The following is an 18,242-nucleotide window of genomic DNA, read 5'->3' on the forward strand; positions in this document are numbered from 1 at the left end:
TGTTAAGCTAAGAAGTCTTCAGCTGGCTGGACCAGAGCTGAGAAGCCACTTTCACAAAGATAGATAGTGCAAAAAAAATAAAAAAAATAAAAAATATATATATGTATATATATAATATTTCTTTTTGTTTTTTTTAATGACTAATCGACGCAACAATTCCTTGTCGACGAGTTTTTATAATCGACATCGTCGATTATGTCGACTAATCGTTGCAGCCCTAATACAGACAGTACAGGTCTGACCTGTATTTAAACCCCTTGGCAAGGGAAGCCATGAGACCCGACTATTATGTGAGCAGGTGCCGTTGTCACCGGCGTTGACCGGTTCAGCGGTCGACTCGACAGGAACAGGGCAGATTTGGGGGTAAAAAAATAAACATCAACTAGTGTTTATCTATACGACTGAAATTAGGTCATGGATACAAATGCTAACCTACTTGTGCATCCCCTGCAAAAGGGGAAAAAAACGGGGATCTTCCAAACAAACTGAGATTAAGTGATTAGACAGCTTCCCCAAACCAGAGATGCAGGATCGTGCCCCTTTTGAAATCCTTTGATATGAATTGTAGAAAGACATTTATTTGTGCTACTTACCACAATGGAATGAACGGCTCCTATCCTAGCACAGGCCAGCATTGTGTACACCAGCTCTGGGATCATAGGAAGGTAGATGGCCACCCTGTCCCCCTTTTTCACACCTGTAAAATCAGTGACAGAGAGACATGATAGGAGGCATTAAAGGAACATGCAGACATTATGGGAAATGCACTTACCGTCTTCTCCAGAGTCAGACAAGAAGATAGATACCGGTTTCCTCTCTGTGCGTTCAGTAGAAAGCTATCCGTCTGCATGGTTAGCCTAGCTTAGCACAAATGAATAGAAGCGGATACGGATCAGCTACCCTAGTTGTTGGCCAAAAACACCTCTCCCGGGGGTTTTAAGCTGGGCTAGCTGATCCCGTGGCTTTCTACTGGACGCACAGAAAGGAAATTGGTATCTATCTTCTTTTCGGACTCTGGAGAAGACGGTAAACAAATGACCCGGAACTGGTGCATTCTGATACATATCTGTATACCAGATGTTCCTTTATATTGGGCAAAACCACAACGTCACAGAGGTCTATTGCTGACGAAGACTTATTTTTCTCACCCATCTGTTTGAGGACATTAGCACACCGGCACACCTGGCTGAGCAGCTGGTTGTAGGTAATGACCATGTGGTGATCAGGTGAGTTCCCCTCCCTGAGAAGACAATAAACCAATAAAAAAAGGTAATATATTATTGTTTTAGTTGATGCATTATCCTTGCCTTTGTCTGCCCTCGTCTTGTTGTCTTGTTGTTGGGATTTTACATGCCTACTTACAAGATATTTTAGGGGATTTCTGCTTTTCTTTATTGGATAGGACAGTTTGTGGCAGGAAATCTGAGGTCCAATAAAGCATGTAACAAAGGTCCTAGGTCAGATTCGAACATTCAGATTCTGTATGCGTTCTATCGTGGTGGGCCATATGCTGTGATTTCTATACTGTATTCATGACCGCTTATCTCTTTATGTAAACTCGACATAACTGTATACACGAGGGACACCTCGGTTGCCTTTCATGTATAAATAAAGGTTTGAAATGAAATGAAACGAAGATATAAACAGACCACCGCCCGTTGCAGCGATGCACGGCCCATCTCGTATCAGTCTCTGGATGAGAGTCTCATTAGCAGTGAAAAAGACCCTGGACCACCACACTTCATCTAACGGCACCGAGCAACGTCACTGGGTTGGAACTTTGGACCCTATCTGACTCACTGAGATGACGAGGAGTGTGTTCTGAGCTCGGAAGGTCCGCCTCCTCCTTTAGTGCTCCTGACTCACAGAACATCCTCCAATGCACTTTAAAGATCAATACTCTCCCAACCTAATGCACAGTTCAAATCACTAATCACTGTGTATCAGTCTGTAGCTGTTTTAGCTGTTTTTCTTTGTTTTTAATCTTCATTTTGATCTTGTATTTTAGATGATTTCTCCTGTGTTTAGCCGATTCTTTTTAACGTATTACTTTTAAATGATTACGTTTTACATTTTTATTATTTTTTTTTTACTCTTTTTCCCCTCCTTTTTTCCTCTGATTTTCTCCCATCCCAATGTTAGTCGTTATGCCAATTCCCAATCCCCTTCCTGGTCGCTGCGCACTTACCCCCCCACAGTCGGTCTGGGAGAGTGGAGGCTATCACGTGCTTCCTCCGACACACGTCTAGCCAATCAACCGCTTCTTTTCACCTGGCAGCGCGGACTCTCACTGAAAGGGTGTAACGTGTGGAAAGATCACACTACCCCCCTTAGATCCTATCCGCGCTGAGCAGGCGCCCCGACCGAACTGTAGGAGTCGCTGTTTACAACGACCCAGACCCACCCCTCCAGCTTTCCCACCCTCTAATACAGCCAATTGTATTAGTGTGAACGGCCAGCCAAGCTGGTGACAACGCCGGAGCTGTGAGCTGGATTCGAACAGGCGAATCCAGCGTCTCCGGTGTTGGTGACGAACGCAATCTCCGCTACGCCACCTGACCGCCCTGATTACGTTTTACTTCTTTTTTTTTTTTTTTTCCATTTTCCTCAGATTTTCTCCCATCCCAATGTTAGTCGTTATGCCAATTCCCAATCCCCTTCCTGGTCGCTGCGCACTTACCCCCCACAGTCAGATCATCTGGGAGAGTGGAGGCTATCACGTGCTTCCTCCGACACACGTCCAGCCAATCAACCGCTTCTTTTCACCTGGCAGCGCGGATATTCTCCGAGAGGGCGTAGCGTGTGGAAGGATCACACTATCCCACTCAGGTCCCATCCGCGCTTAGCAGGCGCCCCGACCGAACTGTAGGAGTCGCTGTTTACAACGACCCGGACCCACCCCGCCAGCTTCTCCCACCCTCTAATACTGCCAATTGTATTAGTGTGAACGGCCAGCCAAGCTGGTGACAACCCCGGAGCTGTGAGCTGGATTCGAACAGCTCACATGTTAAACCCAGATTCGGCTCAAACAAGGGACTAAACACGTTTCGCAATTATGCCACATCAATGTGGAACGCCCTACCCAAAGCTGTAAAGGAATGTGAATCACTACCCACTTTCAAAAACACTCTCAAAAAACACCTAAGGGAGACTGCAACTCGAAACTGGCCCCTGTAAATGTCCGAACACAACCCCCTCCAATGTACAGTAAATTACCAAGTATGGTCTTGTCAATAATCCAATGTACAGTGTTTGTTTGTACAGGTGTACAGTGTCCCCCACCCACCCCTCCTACCCAACCCCCCCCCCCCCCCACTCCTACCCAACCCCCCCCCCCCCCCCATCCACCTCCAATGTACAGTCCCCCCCCACCCCCACCTACCCAATCCAATGTACAGTTTCTACGTCTAATGTATATACTCTTTTCTTTCTGGACTCTTTTTGTATCACAAACAGTACTGTAATTGCAAATCTGGTATGTCATAAATGTATAGATGTAGCAGTACTGTCTATCGGTATGTCATGTATGTCACATATGTTACGATGAATTGAAAATGGGGGACCCTGATGTAAACAAGACAAAAGTCTTTCTCTGGTCTGCATCCCCTTAACAATTGTATGTATTGAGCTGTACTGTACTGTACCCATTCTGCAATCTGTTAATAAAGTTTTCAATCAATCAATCAAAACAGCTCCGGGGTTGGTGACGAACGCAATCTCCGCTCTACGCCACCTAACCGCCCATGATTACGTTTTACTTTTAACAGATTATGTTTGACTGATTATTCAAACCGACTTCTTTCTGTCCAGAGATGTTTCTGGTTGGTTTTTTTTTTATCTATTTTTTGTAAGCATGGAATCATTGCGCTGTAAATGAGGGCCACCCTTGATGATTTCCCAAGATTTGAATAAAGATTGAGTTACCATCTCAAACCAAACCAACATGTCCAGTGAGTTCACGTAAGGGGATAGCATGTTCTTCTATTAGCTTTGGAAGCGTGTCAGGCTAGGGCTGGAACAACTATGTACAAGAGCCCTGGACACTGGCAGCGTGCCTGGACAAAGCCTGCCTCTGCTGTGGGACTCATGCCAGATCACTGCATGGTGGCAACAACCTGATCGCCAGTAGGAATGGTGAAATTAAGTAAAATAAATGTCTAAAATAAATGTCTTACATTTACTTTTGCTGACGCTTTTATCCAAAGCGACTTACAAATTGTGAACAAGTCGGCAGAAGGGGTACATCTCTGGCAGCTACGGGTCAGTGGCCTTGTTTGTCAAATAGTATTGAGCTTGAGTGCATAGTAGTATAGACTATTAGCATGATGGGTAGTAGTATAAGTATAGAAGCATAGTACTAAGGTACATAATAGTAAAAAGGTTAATTTTATTTTATTTTAATTTCAGATATTGTTTCAAGAGGTGTGTTTTTAGTCACCGGCGGGCTGTGTTTCAGCTGTCCTGACTGTGGTGGGGAGTGTTTCCACCATGGTGAGAATCTTACTTCTCGTTAAGTCTTCGTCTTTAGTGTCATGGAATGCAGCAGCTATTCAGGTGACGTTGCAAAAGAAAGTGGAAGTTGTCTTGGCCTTTAGTGGTGCATCTAGCAAAGCCTTTGAACAGAACCGCTGACATACTGACGATTTTGATTTTTAATTTGAATTTTTAAGTTGAATTGTGTCTCCTACTCAGTGGAATGTGACACACATTCTCACAGCCATATCATGTTGCTGCTACATGCAGTACAATGAACCATACGGAATTCTAAGACTTTCCTTATTGCTCTCTGCCACACCTTGAACCATTGTGGACGTGCTACCTCATCCCCGGAGTTAATATCTAACCTCCTAAGTGGGACCAGAAGGTATCTTGGCAACAGGTGAGAAGAGCATTTTCTGCCAAAATTGCCCAGTGAGACAGACTGATGCAGCCTGCTGATAACCAGATTTAGTCAAGGTGAAACATGTTTTCAATCTGCTGATAACCTGATTTAAGGTGAAACATGTTTTCCATTTGTGGCCACTGCTGACCACCTAAAACAGAGCTTCTATTATATACACCTCTTTCACAAAAAAACTTCTATTTATGAACCATAAACCATAGTCACAGAGTCTAGACCAGCTCAGTGGAAAGGATTCACTTCACGCTGCCTTTTGAATCAGGAGTTTGAAAAATGTATCTCTGTGTGAGTTTAAGAGGTGTGAACCTTTTAAACGTATTCTGTTGCCATAGCTTGTGTGAAAGCTATTAGCCCCTAGGTTACATTCTTTAATCTCACTCTGTGTGTGGGAATTACGACTTTATATTACAATCACACAGCATCAGTGTAGAAGTGTCTGATCTAAATAGATCCTCGCTCTGCAGCGCTGTGGTCTGGTTTCCCTTCACATGAGATCAGCTGATAAGCTGGAATACAGGAACCGATCGAATATGCATTTGAAATAGTCATGTATGCCTTCACCGGGTATTACATAATTACAGTCTGGAGTTCAAACATCTTAGGGAACTTGTGTGGGTGGTGGTTGCCTTTACAAAGTGTCCAGTATCAGAACCCACCACCACTGCCCGGTTGGCAGAACAACTGCTGCTTGTCTGCTAAGTGCTGAAGTTGATGGGGTAAATATTTGTTCGTAACATGGGTCTGCTCATAAAAATCCCACAGTGCACACAGCCTTTCAATATGATTGGCACAGGGTGTGTTTTGCTGTAGCAACCCTGGAGAATCCTGTAGGATTACTTCCAAAATACAGGCTGGCGTCAAAAAACTAATTTTGAAACCAATCCTACTGTCCTTTCCGGTCCAATGGGATTGTCGAGAGTTCCTAGTCCTACACAGTTTTGGTTGTATGAAAACCCTGTAAGATATCAATCTTACAGGATTCTAATCAATCCCTTTTGTCTGTCTGATAGGATCCAAAAGGATCGTCTCCAGAAAAACAACAACAACAACAACTCGTGTATTTTTGGAACTGATCCTACAGATTCGTAAAGGACTTGTTGACTGGGGGGGGAAACATCTGAGCAGCAGCTCTGCCCTGCAGCGGCTGTGTGTCAACGCGCTGGGTCATCTATACAGGGAACCACGCCACTCACTGCCTTGACCACGGAGCGCCTCCCATATAGCCGTGCGACAGCCAGCCACACATAAGGCCCTTCTTGTATGGTGTGTCGTGGTATAGAACTCTTAGGAATGTTGTTTACTCACCAGTAATATGCGACCCGTTCGCCGAGATTCTTCTCTTTCACGTTTCGGTCGAGGACGTTGTAGCACATGTTGGTCTTGGCCCCCTCCATGCATTTGACATAAATGTGACCTTTTGTCACATCGAAGTTATATTGCAGCATTGGTCCCGTCGCCGGCTTCTTCCAGAAGAACTCGTCTGCAACCTCTTTCCAGAAAGCTGAAACAGGGGGGGGAGGGGTATTTAGTATTTTTAATCTGTTGTAGATAGCAGGGTATACAGTGGTTGTCACTCACAATGCCAGACGGTCAAATGGACAGGCAGACAGACAGGACATCTGACCAGCACTATATAGTAGTCAAGTCAGTCACTGATATAGACAGTCACAGACAGACAGTCGGATACAGACAGCAGGTCAGACACACAGAGACAGAGAAAGAGACAGAGAGACAGAGAGAATATAACGACAAATAACACACATACATTATGCAAGCACCCAACATCCGGACTTGACATGGCCTACCTTCTGGGTCCTCCAGGGACTTCCTGTAGAGTGCTAGATAGGAGCTGAAATTAGGCACGTGAGCATCCCTCTGCAGGTCTTCAGGAGGGTGGTACAGTTTGTCCTCTATGTGTTGGGATCCTGGAACAACCATTGTTGAGGAGGAGGGACAGATGCAGCCAGACAGGCCTATTTCATCTGAGACGGGGCGAGGCAGTAAATGGGTTAATCCTGAGCCACCGCTGATCTGTCTATCCTCATGGGGTAAGGTAAGTACACTAAACAAGGGCCTCGCGTACTGGTGCTGTACAGTCAGTTCAACCCCCCGTGGACAGGACCCGCCCCTAATCCCTCGGTCTGGGACCCTTCCACAGTCTGTTTAGTGCCAAGGTAGCCAACCGGGGGCCACGATTAGGCACTCCCACTTTTTCATTGGCTGGACCGTCCCTGGTCTGTTGATCGCATTATGTGCCGAGGCTGCGCGCGCAGAGCAGGGGAGGAGGAGGAATGCAGCGGGACGATGAATGCTAGGGATTCACACACATGCACGGCGAACGTTGACAGGGAGGGTATAATGTGCGCTCCCAGAAAGGAAACCCTCCCGCTGATTGATTGATTGAAAACTTTATTAACAGATTGCAGGATGGGTACAGACAGTACAGTACAGCTCAATACATACAATTGTTAAGGGGATGCAGAGACCAGAGAAAGACTTTCGTCTTGTTTACATCAGGGTCCCCCATTTTCAATTCATCATAACATATATGACATACACGACATACAGATAGACAGTACTGCTACATCTATACATTTATGACATAGCTTCCGTTATCCACAAGGAATTATGCCTTCTTTAGAGGAGAATTAACCCAAATTCCTACATTTATGTCTGACACATCTGGCCTACTTTGATTATTAGCTAGACTGAATGAATAAATGAAAACTTTATTTAACAGATTGCAGAATGGGGTTCAATACAGTACGGCTCAATACACACAATTGTTAAGGGGATGCAGACCAGAGAAAGACGTTTGTCTTGTTTACATCAGGGTCCCCCATTTTCAATTCATAGTGAGGCATGATAATCATTCGAGCAGTTACAAATCTACAAATATTGGACCATTCTACATAATCTATACATGGTTCTGCATTATTTAAAAAAAAATTAAAGTGGAAACTTTAAAACAAATGAGCTAAATAAAGAAGTACGCAACAGCATTTGAGGTTCAAAAGAGTCACATAGATGCATTCTGCGTTCTTACTGGTCGAATATTTTATTCTGTGATCGATTGACTTGAACTGCGACTGACGTTGCGTAAAAAACAGACCCTCTTAATCGAGAAGGATAACTCCTGTGTTGATGTCGGCCATTGCGTTCCCGTGATAAGTGTTGACACCTCGGGACAAAAACTCCTTCCAGAATGTTTTTGTCTTCGGCTCTTCGCTCTGCTGTATCGCGAACGGTATGGTTATGAAGATGCATTCCTATTCGAGTTGTCGATACGAGTATATATGCACCAGTTCCTATAAAGTTAGACATAATAATGACGTGACTCTTCACAAGGGCAAGTAAGCTAACGCTGCAGCCAGTGGTAGTTAGCGAGCTATCGTTAGCTAGTTTACCGGGAACATTACGGTAAACACGTTATAAAATAGAGATACATAGGCACAATATCACTACATTTTTATATACGCGATACTGTAACCTTTTGAATAGTAAGAAACGTTACATGTTAGCTAGCTAGTTTACTTGCTAATGTAAGCTGTTGTCATTTAACGTCAGCTCTCTAATCACAAACGAATTAAAAAAACATTCAGAGATCTTCTCGGCAAAGCCTGTGTGGTTGTGTCTGTGTTGGACTACTAACCGTATCTACAGATCAGTGTTTGACTACTAACCGTGTGTACAGATCAGTGTTCCTGGATGACGCGAGGCGCCGGGTCAAGGCGGTGGTTCTTATGAGTTCTCATGTCAAGGACCCCCCAATTGATGACGTAATTGCCCAATGACTTTGGGACCCCTGTCTGCAAGATATTTGATGTCCATATGATTTAATCCACAATTCCATAACTGTCTATATACTGTACGTTGTAGAGAGAGTAGAATAGTCATATACATAGTTTTATACACTCTCATAGTACTAACTTCTAGTGAATTTGTGTAATCAATATAATATAACTAATTACACTAATATATTATATTATTCACTCGAAGTTAGTACAGTGAGAGAGAGTATCATTTAATTCATATTCCCTAGAGACCCCACTTTGAGAACCACTGAGGTAGGGTATCCATTTGTGATTTTTATGAAAAGGATGTAATGTAATGATGTTGCTGCTGTTCGGATAGCAAGACCACATTTGTTAAATTTTCTTTACCATTTTCTTTTTTTAAATGCGTCTTTATTTCTCTCCATGATGTGGACAGGCCAGGCAGGTGAGGAGTCTGCACCAGTCTGCTGCCCGAGCTTCAGCTGGGGGCCTCTTTGTGGTAAGTCAGTCGGGTGCAAAAGATAAGATAAATCTACTTTTGAACACAGATAATAGCCAGTGCATCATTCATAGTGGTTTGGGGGTCATGTAATACATTTGTAGTGTGTAAGATTCCCTAGTACAAGTATTTATAGGCATGTTAGACCTTCTTTTGTTAAGGGGATTGGGTTTCTTTGAGCGAGTATCTTTATCATTAGAGTACAAGTATCTTGTGTTTTATTATAAATGCCATTGCGGACATCTCCGTAGCCAAACAACACGTTAATTGTAATAAAAAACAACAGGTGATTATAATTACATGACAACCGTGTCCCATGAGCTATGGCATTGCGCCATATTGGTACTGTAGGCATGATGACTGGTCATGAGAATACTATTGACTAGTCAGACTTCGTGTTCCATCTCCACTACATGCAACTCAACATCTCCTTTGAGAATCGGAGCTGCAATGAAAACACATGTGACAAGCTCATGTAATAATGGAAACTTGTCATGGTTACAGTCCCTTGTTAATATAATATGCACGTCGTCAGGTCTGTTTAGGGGAAATATTCTCTCGCTGAATACCGTCTCTGGAACACACTTCTTAAACCAGGGAACACAACCTTGTTGTTGTTGATCTCTTTGAATGTTAGGCTATGAAGGTTTTGGCAAGTATTTTCAAGATACCATGAGTGATGTTGATGCTGTTTCCTGCTCACAAGGGGGCAGCATTCATATACATGCTGTCTGTGCTGATGATTCTGGATGGCAGAGTTAACCACGGTATAGTGCAGTAAATAAATGGTACAAATACTAGGGGCTGTGTGATAAACCGATAATATATTTTACAGACCTAATTTTGCAAATGTAAATGGGTTCCTCCTAATTTTGTGCCCCTTTAATTCAACTGAATGCACTGCTTACTGTTTAAAGACAAACATGTTGACAAATAAACATTACAAACATGTTGACAGAGGGACAACACGATGGAGAATGTAGTATTTGTGTGCTGGTGTTTAAATTTTTTTTTATAAGAATTATCGTTTCAATTGTCATTAGAGGTAAGGTTAAATGTGTGATATGGATTTCAGGTCATATTGAGCGGCCCTAGTAGACACCACTCATAGGTCTTGAACTTCATTGTTAAAGAATAGAATAGAAATACTTTTATTATCCCGAGGGAAATTTGACAGTTAAAGGCCAAATCTGTAAAGTTAATTGACCATATACATTTGAGCTATACACGCACTTAAGATTCTTGAACAATCTGATTTATAGATTTACAATATTCCTTTTCTAACGTAATAATGTACAACTCAAAATACATAATTTCTAGCTCATCTTTACACAGATTGTGTACACAGATGTAAAACGTAAACTCTGTATTAAAGTGTTAAAGTATCAAGTGCTCAAATTGGAGAATGCATATTTCAAACCCCAAGGTTTTGATTACAGTAGTGACAGCTGGGGCAACCTGTTTAATAACAGTTGGATTACAGTAGTGACAGCTGGGGCAACCTGTTTAATAACAGTTGGATTATTACAGTAGTGACAGCTGGGGCAACCTGTTTAATAACAGTTGGATTACAGTAGTGACAGCTGGGGCAACCTGTTTAATAACAGTTGGATTACAGTAGTGACAGCTGGGGCAACCTGTTTAATAACAGTTGGATTACAGTAGTGATGGCCGTGGGCAACCTGTTTGTTAACAGTTGGATTACAGTAGTGACGGCCAAGGCAACCCGTTTAACAGTTGGATTACAGTGGTGGCAGCCAAGGCAACTTGTCTGTTAGCAGTTGGATTACAAATTGCACCTTCAAATGAAAGTAAATTCACACAATACCAATTCAATCCATCCTTTCTGATCATGTCCCTTGTTTATGTTACCGGTATATACTGTAGTTTGATAAAGGCCATTCAAACTAGAGGTGGGAATCTCACATTTAATTCAATTTAAATAGTTGGGATCAGGATTCAAATCTATTCTCGTTTCATCAGTTATCTAGGACATTAGATACCGTATATCAGATTCTAGATTGCTATTACTTGCTAATCTTGGTCATCTGTATGATTTAGTGACGGTTTATAGCTCTAAGGCCATGAGAATGTTGAAACCATATCACAAGACAGACAACTGAAAAATATTTGTTTTGGGAATTTGTATCTTAGAAGACAGAATCTTGATTCTCAATTTTTACCCCAATTAAAACTCAACCTGGGATGTTTTAGTTTTATCATTATGAGCATAATTACGTGTCCCTCTAACATGATGCCCTTTCTGTTTTAGCACAGAGATACACCTGATAACAACCCAGACACTCCTTTTGAATTCACTGAGGAGAACATAAAGGTAATTGTGACATATTCTAAGTAATATCATTGCAGGAATTAGGCCTGCTGTTTTTGTAAGAAAGCAGATCATTGAATAAATGAATTGTTAAAATTGTGTTGAAGTAGAAAGGATAAGAGGAAATGTTTTTTCAAATAAACGATTCCGCACTGGATGCATGACAGCGTTGTTCTCAGCAAGTCCACATACTTGTTGCTGTAACATTGTTGTGTTTCTGCAGAGGATCGATGCCATCATTTCAAATTACCCAGAGGGACACAAGCAGTCGGCCACCCTCCCCGTGTTGGACGTGGCTCAGAGACAACACGGTTGGCTCCCCATCTCGGCCATGAACAAGGTAATGCGAAACATCTCACTTCCTCCAAAAACACGCAAGAAATTGTGGAATGCAATTTGTGACTTCAAAACAAAAACACGAGAAGTAGCTGAATGAGTTTTGTGTAGGGATGCACCGATCCGACTTTTTCAGTTCCGATACCGATACTTGGGTTTTGGTATCGGCCAATACCAATACCGCTCCGATACCCATTGTCCAATTTTTTTTCTCCAAAAGTTAAAAAAAAAATGTAATCCACGTTTTATTTGATTTATTAAAATATATTTAGTTTTTAAGAATTGTAAAGGATCACAAGTGTGTTTTTGATTTGTTGTAAACAAAGACAGAAAATAAACTTCATTCAATTAATAAACTGTATGCCTCACTGTCACTTTGTGGAAGAGACTGGGATCATTCTTTTGTGCAAGGCAACATCAGGCTTGACTTAAAACATTACTTTCCTAACTTAGTGAAACTACATGTAACAAATTAACAGATATAAATGTACTGAATGGTTATTTCTTATTTTATTACTATATTTAAAAAAAATCCGATATATAACGTTATATAAAAAAAATTATATACCGATACCCGATCCAGCAATTTTACTGATATCGGCGGCCGATACCGATACCATTATCGGATCGGTGCATCCCTAGTTTTGTGCAAATGTGACCTAAAAAAGGGATGACAATTATACTGGGGTGTTCATAAAACCATCCCATCTTATGAATTCTAATGATGCCATGAATCACTTTGAGCTCTGTCCAGGGAAGATGGGGAATTTTCAGAAGCCTGTTGATAACTAAAAAATACCTCCTCTTAGGACATTCAAAGTGTTTTCACACCAATGTTTTTGTAATAGCCTCCTATTAGCATCTGTTAGCTATAGTGCAAGTCAATGGGGGGAATGAAACCATTTCCCTTCAATGGCACACGTCGGCCCCTTCCATTTACTCATAAGCTCTAGGCGTAGTAAGAATACGCATTAAAAACCGTTTGAAATGACGTGTGTGCAATTGAGAGAAACGTTGCATTCCCCACTTACCAACACTAGCACTGGTAACAAATGCCAACAGGAGGCTTGAGCCAATTTCCCAGAAACAAAAAGAGGCTGAAAACACACTGAATGTTCTAGAAGGGGACTTGGACTGCTGACGAAGAAGATAGGCTTCTAAATGTCCTTCACCATCCCCTTAATAAGGTCAAATCAGTCTACATTTTTAAAATAAAGGACCACTCCACCAGATGGTGTTAAAGAGATTAATAACACCGCTATTCTGAAATACTATTATACTAATTGAGTGAATCCAACTTTGAATGTATACAATCCTTAGGTGGCAGAGGTGCTGGAAATCGCTCCGATGAGGGTATACGAGGTGGCGACCTTCTACACCATGTATCTGCGTCAGCCGGTGGGAAAGTACTTTATTCAGATCTGCACAACAACGCCCTGCATGCTCTGCAACTCGGACAGCATCCTGGAGGCCCTCCAAAACAAACTGGGTAAGAGAGCAGACGTCCAGCTCACAGTGGGACCCCAATGAAAGAGATGAAAACACTGATTAAATCAGATTCCTTTTTTATTGTGTATATATATTTATAAATAAGGTAAACATAGATGGGGGAACAACCATGTAAATATACAGTTGTTATTGCTACTCAAACAGCGGTGTACTGTTGCAGTTAGAACTACGCAAATAGGAAGCGCAATGTTGGACGGGCGCCAGTAGAATTTGACTGGCTGAAGCCAGCAGCGGCACTCGAAGGCGGGTAACAAAGTCAACTCGGGTTATACTTTGTTTATTGCGAGTAAACGGTGTTTAGATACAGCCTTGTAATCGCAAGACTGTCGCCTGTGTTACCAAGCGTCGCTTGTTTCATTAACCCACCCAGCCTGTTTGGTTGTCAAAGTAGATGAGGCTTATAATAAACACACCGCACTTCTTTGATCTCCCGACAGGCATCAAGGTTGGAGAGACCACAGCAGACAAGATGTTCACAGTGATTGAGGTAGAGTGTCTGGGCGCTTGTGTCAACGCTCCAATGATCCAGATCAACGACAACTACTATGTGAGTATTCAGTACCCTGTCTGCACCTCACTCATTTCTCTACTTAATATGCAGAGCAGCAGATTAACACAATTAGATCAGATGGAGCGCCGTTTGCACAGGGCACATGTCTGCAGAGGATGCCTGCGTAATTCCCAATTATTCCCGACAAGACCTGATAGCTTGGAGAACTGTAGTGGCTTGATGGCATTGCTTGTTGTTTTCCTGTTATACTCGCGATTATCAGTAATACAGGGTATCTGCGGGGTATTAAAAAGGTCTTAAAAGTATTAAATTCATAATTCTCAAAGGCCTTCAAATGTATTAAAAAGTCTTACATTTAATTTGCATAGGTACTAAATTCTTTGTGCGGGCAGCCCGGCTGTCAGGAGATTAAATAATATAAATTATATGAAATGTTTTTGTATTCAAGTCGTTGTTTTTTACGGGGCTACCAGGAGCTTGTATGGAACATGCAAGGATTTTAATTGAAGGTGCAGCCGCCAGTTCAGTGTCGCTATTATTATTTTCTTGCTAGTATGGCCATGAAATGTCATTTAAAAAGTCTTACATTTAACTTGTTGATACCTGCAGATACCCTGTAATAGGTGATTATATCAAGTATATATAGACTGTAATTTGTGTAAAAGAAAGGACAATTACAAGGAAAAGAAAGCATAATGTGAAAAGCGAATATTCTCCACCAGCAGTGCTTTTACACAAAGCTTCTCTATCGACACCAGTAGGTCTGTCATTTCTATGAGTCCATTCAGCAACATCAAAGAACCACAGTGACCCTTTTCCCAATCATTCAGAATGACATTGCTGTTCTCATAATCTTTGTGAATAATAAGTGTGGGCTCTGTGGGTTCAGTGAACACCGAAACGGATTCATCCGTGTTGTTTTGGGGATGAGAGCACAGATTCCAGGTTGGTCTGCTTTCATAGGAAACCCCCACGTCATTGCTCTCCAAAGTCCAATCTCCGTAGGGCTGGGCAACAATAATACCACTAATTATCCTTCATCCATCTGCATGATCGTATTGCGGGATGTTTTTTTTTTAAGATCTCGAATCGTGATACACAATTTTCAGTGGTATTTTGTTGTTTAAAAATAAGTGGTCTACAAGCTACATTCTGACAGCCATCACTGATATAGAGTGTTTGGTCAGTAACATGGGTCTCCCAGTCCCTCCGCACTGCAGTAAACAGAAAATAAATATTCTGGTATCCCGTTCCCACTTGATCCAACTCAGGAGAAAGAAGCACCCTGCAAAAATGGTCTGACAAAAATAAGAAATAAAAACTTGTTTACTTTTAAGCAAATATGTGCTTGAAACAAGTCAAATAGTTTGCCAGTGCAGATTCTGCCATTTTGGCTTGGAAAGATCTCTTGAAATAAGTAAAAATATCTAGGGTTCTCTCTCCTGATTGGATAAAGTGGGAACGGCATACCAGAACATGTATTTTCTGTTTACTGCAGAGCTGAGGGACTGGGGGACCCAAGTCAGTGACTGACCAAACACTCTATATCAGTGATGGGCTGATCATGGCTGTCAGAATGTAGAGCCATATGAAATCCGCGTTCACGGAATCGCGGAATTGAGCAATAAAAATGGAATCAACTAATAAAATAAAATTACCTTTTTAAATTATAGACAAACAACACTTTGCTTTCATGAAATATTGTAAGCAGTCATTTGAGGCTTTATAAAAGCAGTAGTAGGTGCAACAGTAGGTTCCACATACCAGTGCCATAGAAAGCCGGGATCCTAAGCAATCGTTTCATATGCAGCGCAACAGTATGTCTATCTATTAATGTAATAATAAACATTGTTTGGAGTATCAACTATTCAAATTATGAAAATTTAATAAGTGTAGATGGACTTGGGACATTATGTAATTTACCTATAATGGCCATTCCCCAATCCCCATGCTTAATTATGTCTAATAAGTTGCTCCAGAAATTTCTAGATTGATTAATTATTTACACTGATTTGGTGGAACCATTTTTGATCCCTCGAAATTTTTTATAACATCAAATCCCTACAAAAGACATCAACGTATTGACATTGCATCTGGACGACAAACCATACACTCTTATTGGCCCAGTTCTCTAGTTTCTGGTTGTAAGGTTTCACAAGGCTGTGATTATCCTAGGAAAGTACCTATTGTGGATAATTGTGATTATCCACAATAGGTAATTTTATACAGTGAGGTCATGTTTAAATATAATGGCATCACCACATTCAGTGAGCTACTACTATAGAGAATCACATCATCACATAGGAATATGTTTGCTTCAGCTTTACAGCCAGAACTGATTCATGCAATTCCAAGACTGTTAAGCCAACAATATAATATAGAAAAAAAGCTAAAATCACATCTCTTGCTGACAATCACATCACTGCATGGTTTTGCCCTAAAACTGCACGGGTATAAATTGGGCATAGCTAAAAGGTGAGCCTCGTTTCCATCCAGGTATCTTGAGGCAAGAGCTCAAGAGACCCAATTGATAAATGGCCAAATGCAGATTTTTACTGTCAAAATGTAGTTTAACTTTGGAGCAACATTTAGCCTCCTTCCCGACAAGCTAGCATGACATGCTTGGCACCTGCCGGTTCCCTGTGATGTCTAGTTACAGTATGATCTCACTATAACCGGTCAGTCACCGATGCTGCTGCCGCACCGATATACTCCAGAGGGTTAACGTAATGATCATTCACAACTAAGCACATAACCATGATATATTATAAATATTGAAAAAGGTCCTTTTGAATATTGTGATATTATTTCCCCCCATATTTCCCAGCCCTACTTCTGCGACAGACGGCGTGTCTGTGGAGCTCGTCTGTGACCTTCTGTGCCGCAGGTCACCTGTGCGATCAGTTTCCGCAGAGGTTTACACATTGAGCACGAGCCACTCTGGATCAGAGGATCAATTCTCTCTATTAGGTGTCGATTCTCACTGTATGAGAAGGTCTTCAAACGCGAGGAGCAGAGTTTTGAAATCCTCTAACTTGTGTTAAATAGCCTATATTAGACTATATGGATGAAGTTGCACCTTTATTTATCCCCTTGGGGGAAATTCGTCCTCTGCATTGTGACCCATCCTGACTGTTCAGGAGCAGTGGGGCAGCCACACAGCGCGGCGCCCGGGGACCAACTCTAGTAATGCCAGTACCTTGGTCAAGGGCAACGGCAGGAAACCTAGCATGCATGTCTTTTCATGGTGTGGGGGAAACCGGAGTACCCGGAGGAAACCCACGTAAACACGGGGAGAGAACATGCAAACTCCACACAGAACGGCCCCTGGCTGCGGTTTGAACCCAGGACCTTCTTGCTGTGTTAACCACCGTGCCGTCGCTATACGCATGAACAATATGGACAAAGCATCATATGGCAATTATTTTAGGATAGGCTTGAATTATGATCGCAATATAACTTGCAATGTCATTTTTAATATAGTATAGTTTAGAATCTACATTTACTTTGCATGTAAAAAATATTGTGGAAATACATTGACCTGCTATGTAGGCTACATGTAATTCTATGACATCTCTCATTGTCTATTAGATTTCCCAGTGATGGGCTATTGTATTGTATTATATTGTATTGTATTATATAGGCCTCCTATTTAAGGAAATGGGTGAGACACGTCTGCCGTCTCTTCTCATTCTCACTTCCTCTCACATTGTGTATTTAAAATAAATATATATTTAAGAATGCCGTTGCTGGCATCTTGTGTGATGACATGGATATTATGTTCTCCATTGTGTTCTCTATTGTGATATCAATGAGCTACTTTGCTCAGCCCTAAACATGCTTCTTTCCCGTCGTTTCCAGGAGGATCTCACTCCTAAAGACGTAGACGATATTATAGATGAACTCCGAGCAGGCAGAGTCCCAGCACCTGGCCCCAGGTATGTATGCGTTTGCCAGTCCTGATCCCATCAGTTTGATTTCTCTAGTTTCCTAATTAGAAATCTGATCTTCAATAAGACTGTACTCAATTATTCTGAGTTTTTTTTTTCAAACTACCGTAACCATATAGCCTGGAATATCCTGAAATATCCATGAGTATAGCTCTTGACTCTTGTGATGGCAAAAAATTAAATAAAATAATTTCCCCTCCTATAGAAATGGTCGATTCTCCTGTGAGCCAGCAGGTGGACTGACCTGTCTGACAGAACCCCCTCCAGGACCCGGTGTCGGCGTGAGAGCAGACCTGTAAAGACTCTACAACCAGATCAGCCGTTTTAAAGTCATCCCTGATATAATGTTTATTGTCAGACTAATGTAAATAAAATGTTCATATCCCTGTGCTCTAGGTGTCAGTGTGTCACTTCGTGGTTGACAGTGGA

General features: G+C 41.8%; 2 protein-coding genes across 3 annotated transcripts in view; one reads left to right on the forward strand and one right to left on the reverse strand.

Moving 5' to 3' along the window:
- Window positions 1-18,242, reverse strand: part of acss2l (acyl-CoA synthetase short chain family member 2 like) — a 42,980-nt gene that overhangs the window by 23,862 nt on the left and 876 nt on the right. The window contains exons 2-5 of one of the 2 annotated variants that reach the window (XM_084327102.1): window positions 6,706-6,882; window positions 6,206-6,401; window positions 1,149-1,240; window positions 594-697 (exon numbers count right to left, since the gene is read on the reverse strand). In XM_084327102.1, coding sequence (XP_084183228.1) covers window positions 594-697; window positions 1,149-1,240; window positions 6,206-6,401; window positions 6,706-6,838 — 525 coding nt within the window. In that variant the 5' untranslated portion in view covers window positions 6,839-6,882. Of the gene's footprint in view, window positions 1-593; window positions 698-1,148; window positions 1,241-6,205; window positions 6,402-6,705; window positions 6,935-18,242 lie in introns of those variants that run through there. The other variant, XM_084327101.1, reaches the window with a different exon arrangement.
- On the forward strand, window positions 8,015-18,203 carry ndufv2 (NADH:ubiquinone oxidoreductase core subunit V2). The gene is made up of 8 exons (XM_084327010.1): window positions 8,015-8,147; window positions 9,113-9,175; window positions 11,448-11,510; window positions 11,731-11,847; window positions 13,164-13,332; window positions 13,790-13,899; window positions 17,725-17,801; window positions 18,019-18,203. Exons 1-8 carry the CDS (start codon window positions 8,106-8,108, stop codon window positions 18,110-18,112), a joined length of 735 nt encoding a protein of 244 aa, XP_084183136.1. The 5' UTR covers window positions 8,015-8,105; the 3' UTR covers window positions 18,113-18,203.

Source organism: Notolepis coatsorum, assembly GCF_963971535.1.
Source record: "Notolepis coatsorum genome assembly, chromosome: 13".
In the NCBI taxonomy this organism is placed as follows: domain Eukaryota; kingdom Metazoa; phylum Chordata; class Actinopteri; order Aulopiformes; family Paralepididae; genus Notolepis; species Notolepis coatsorum.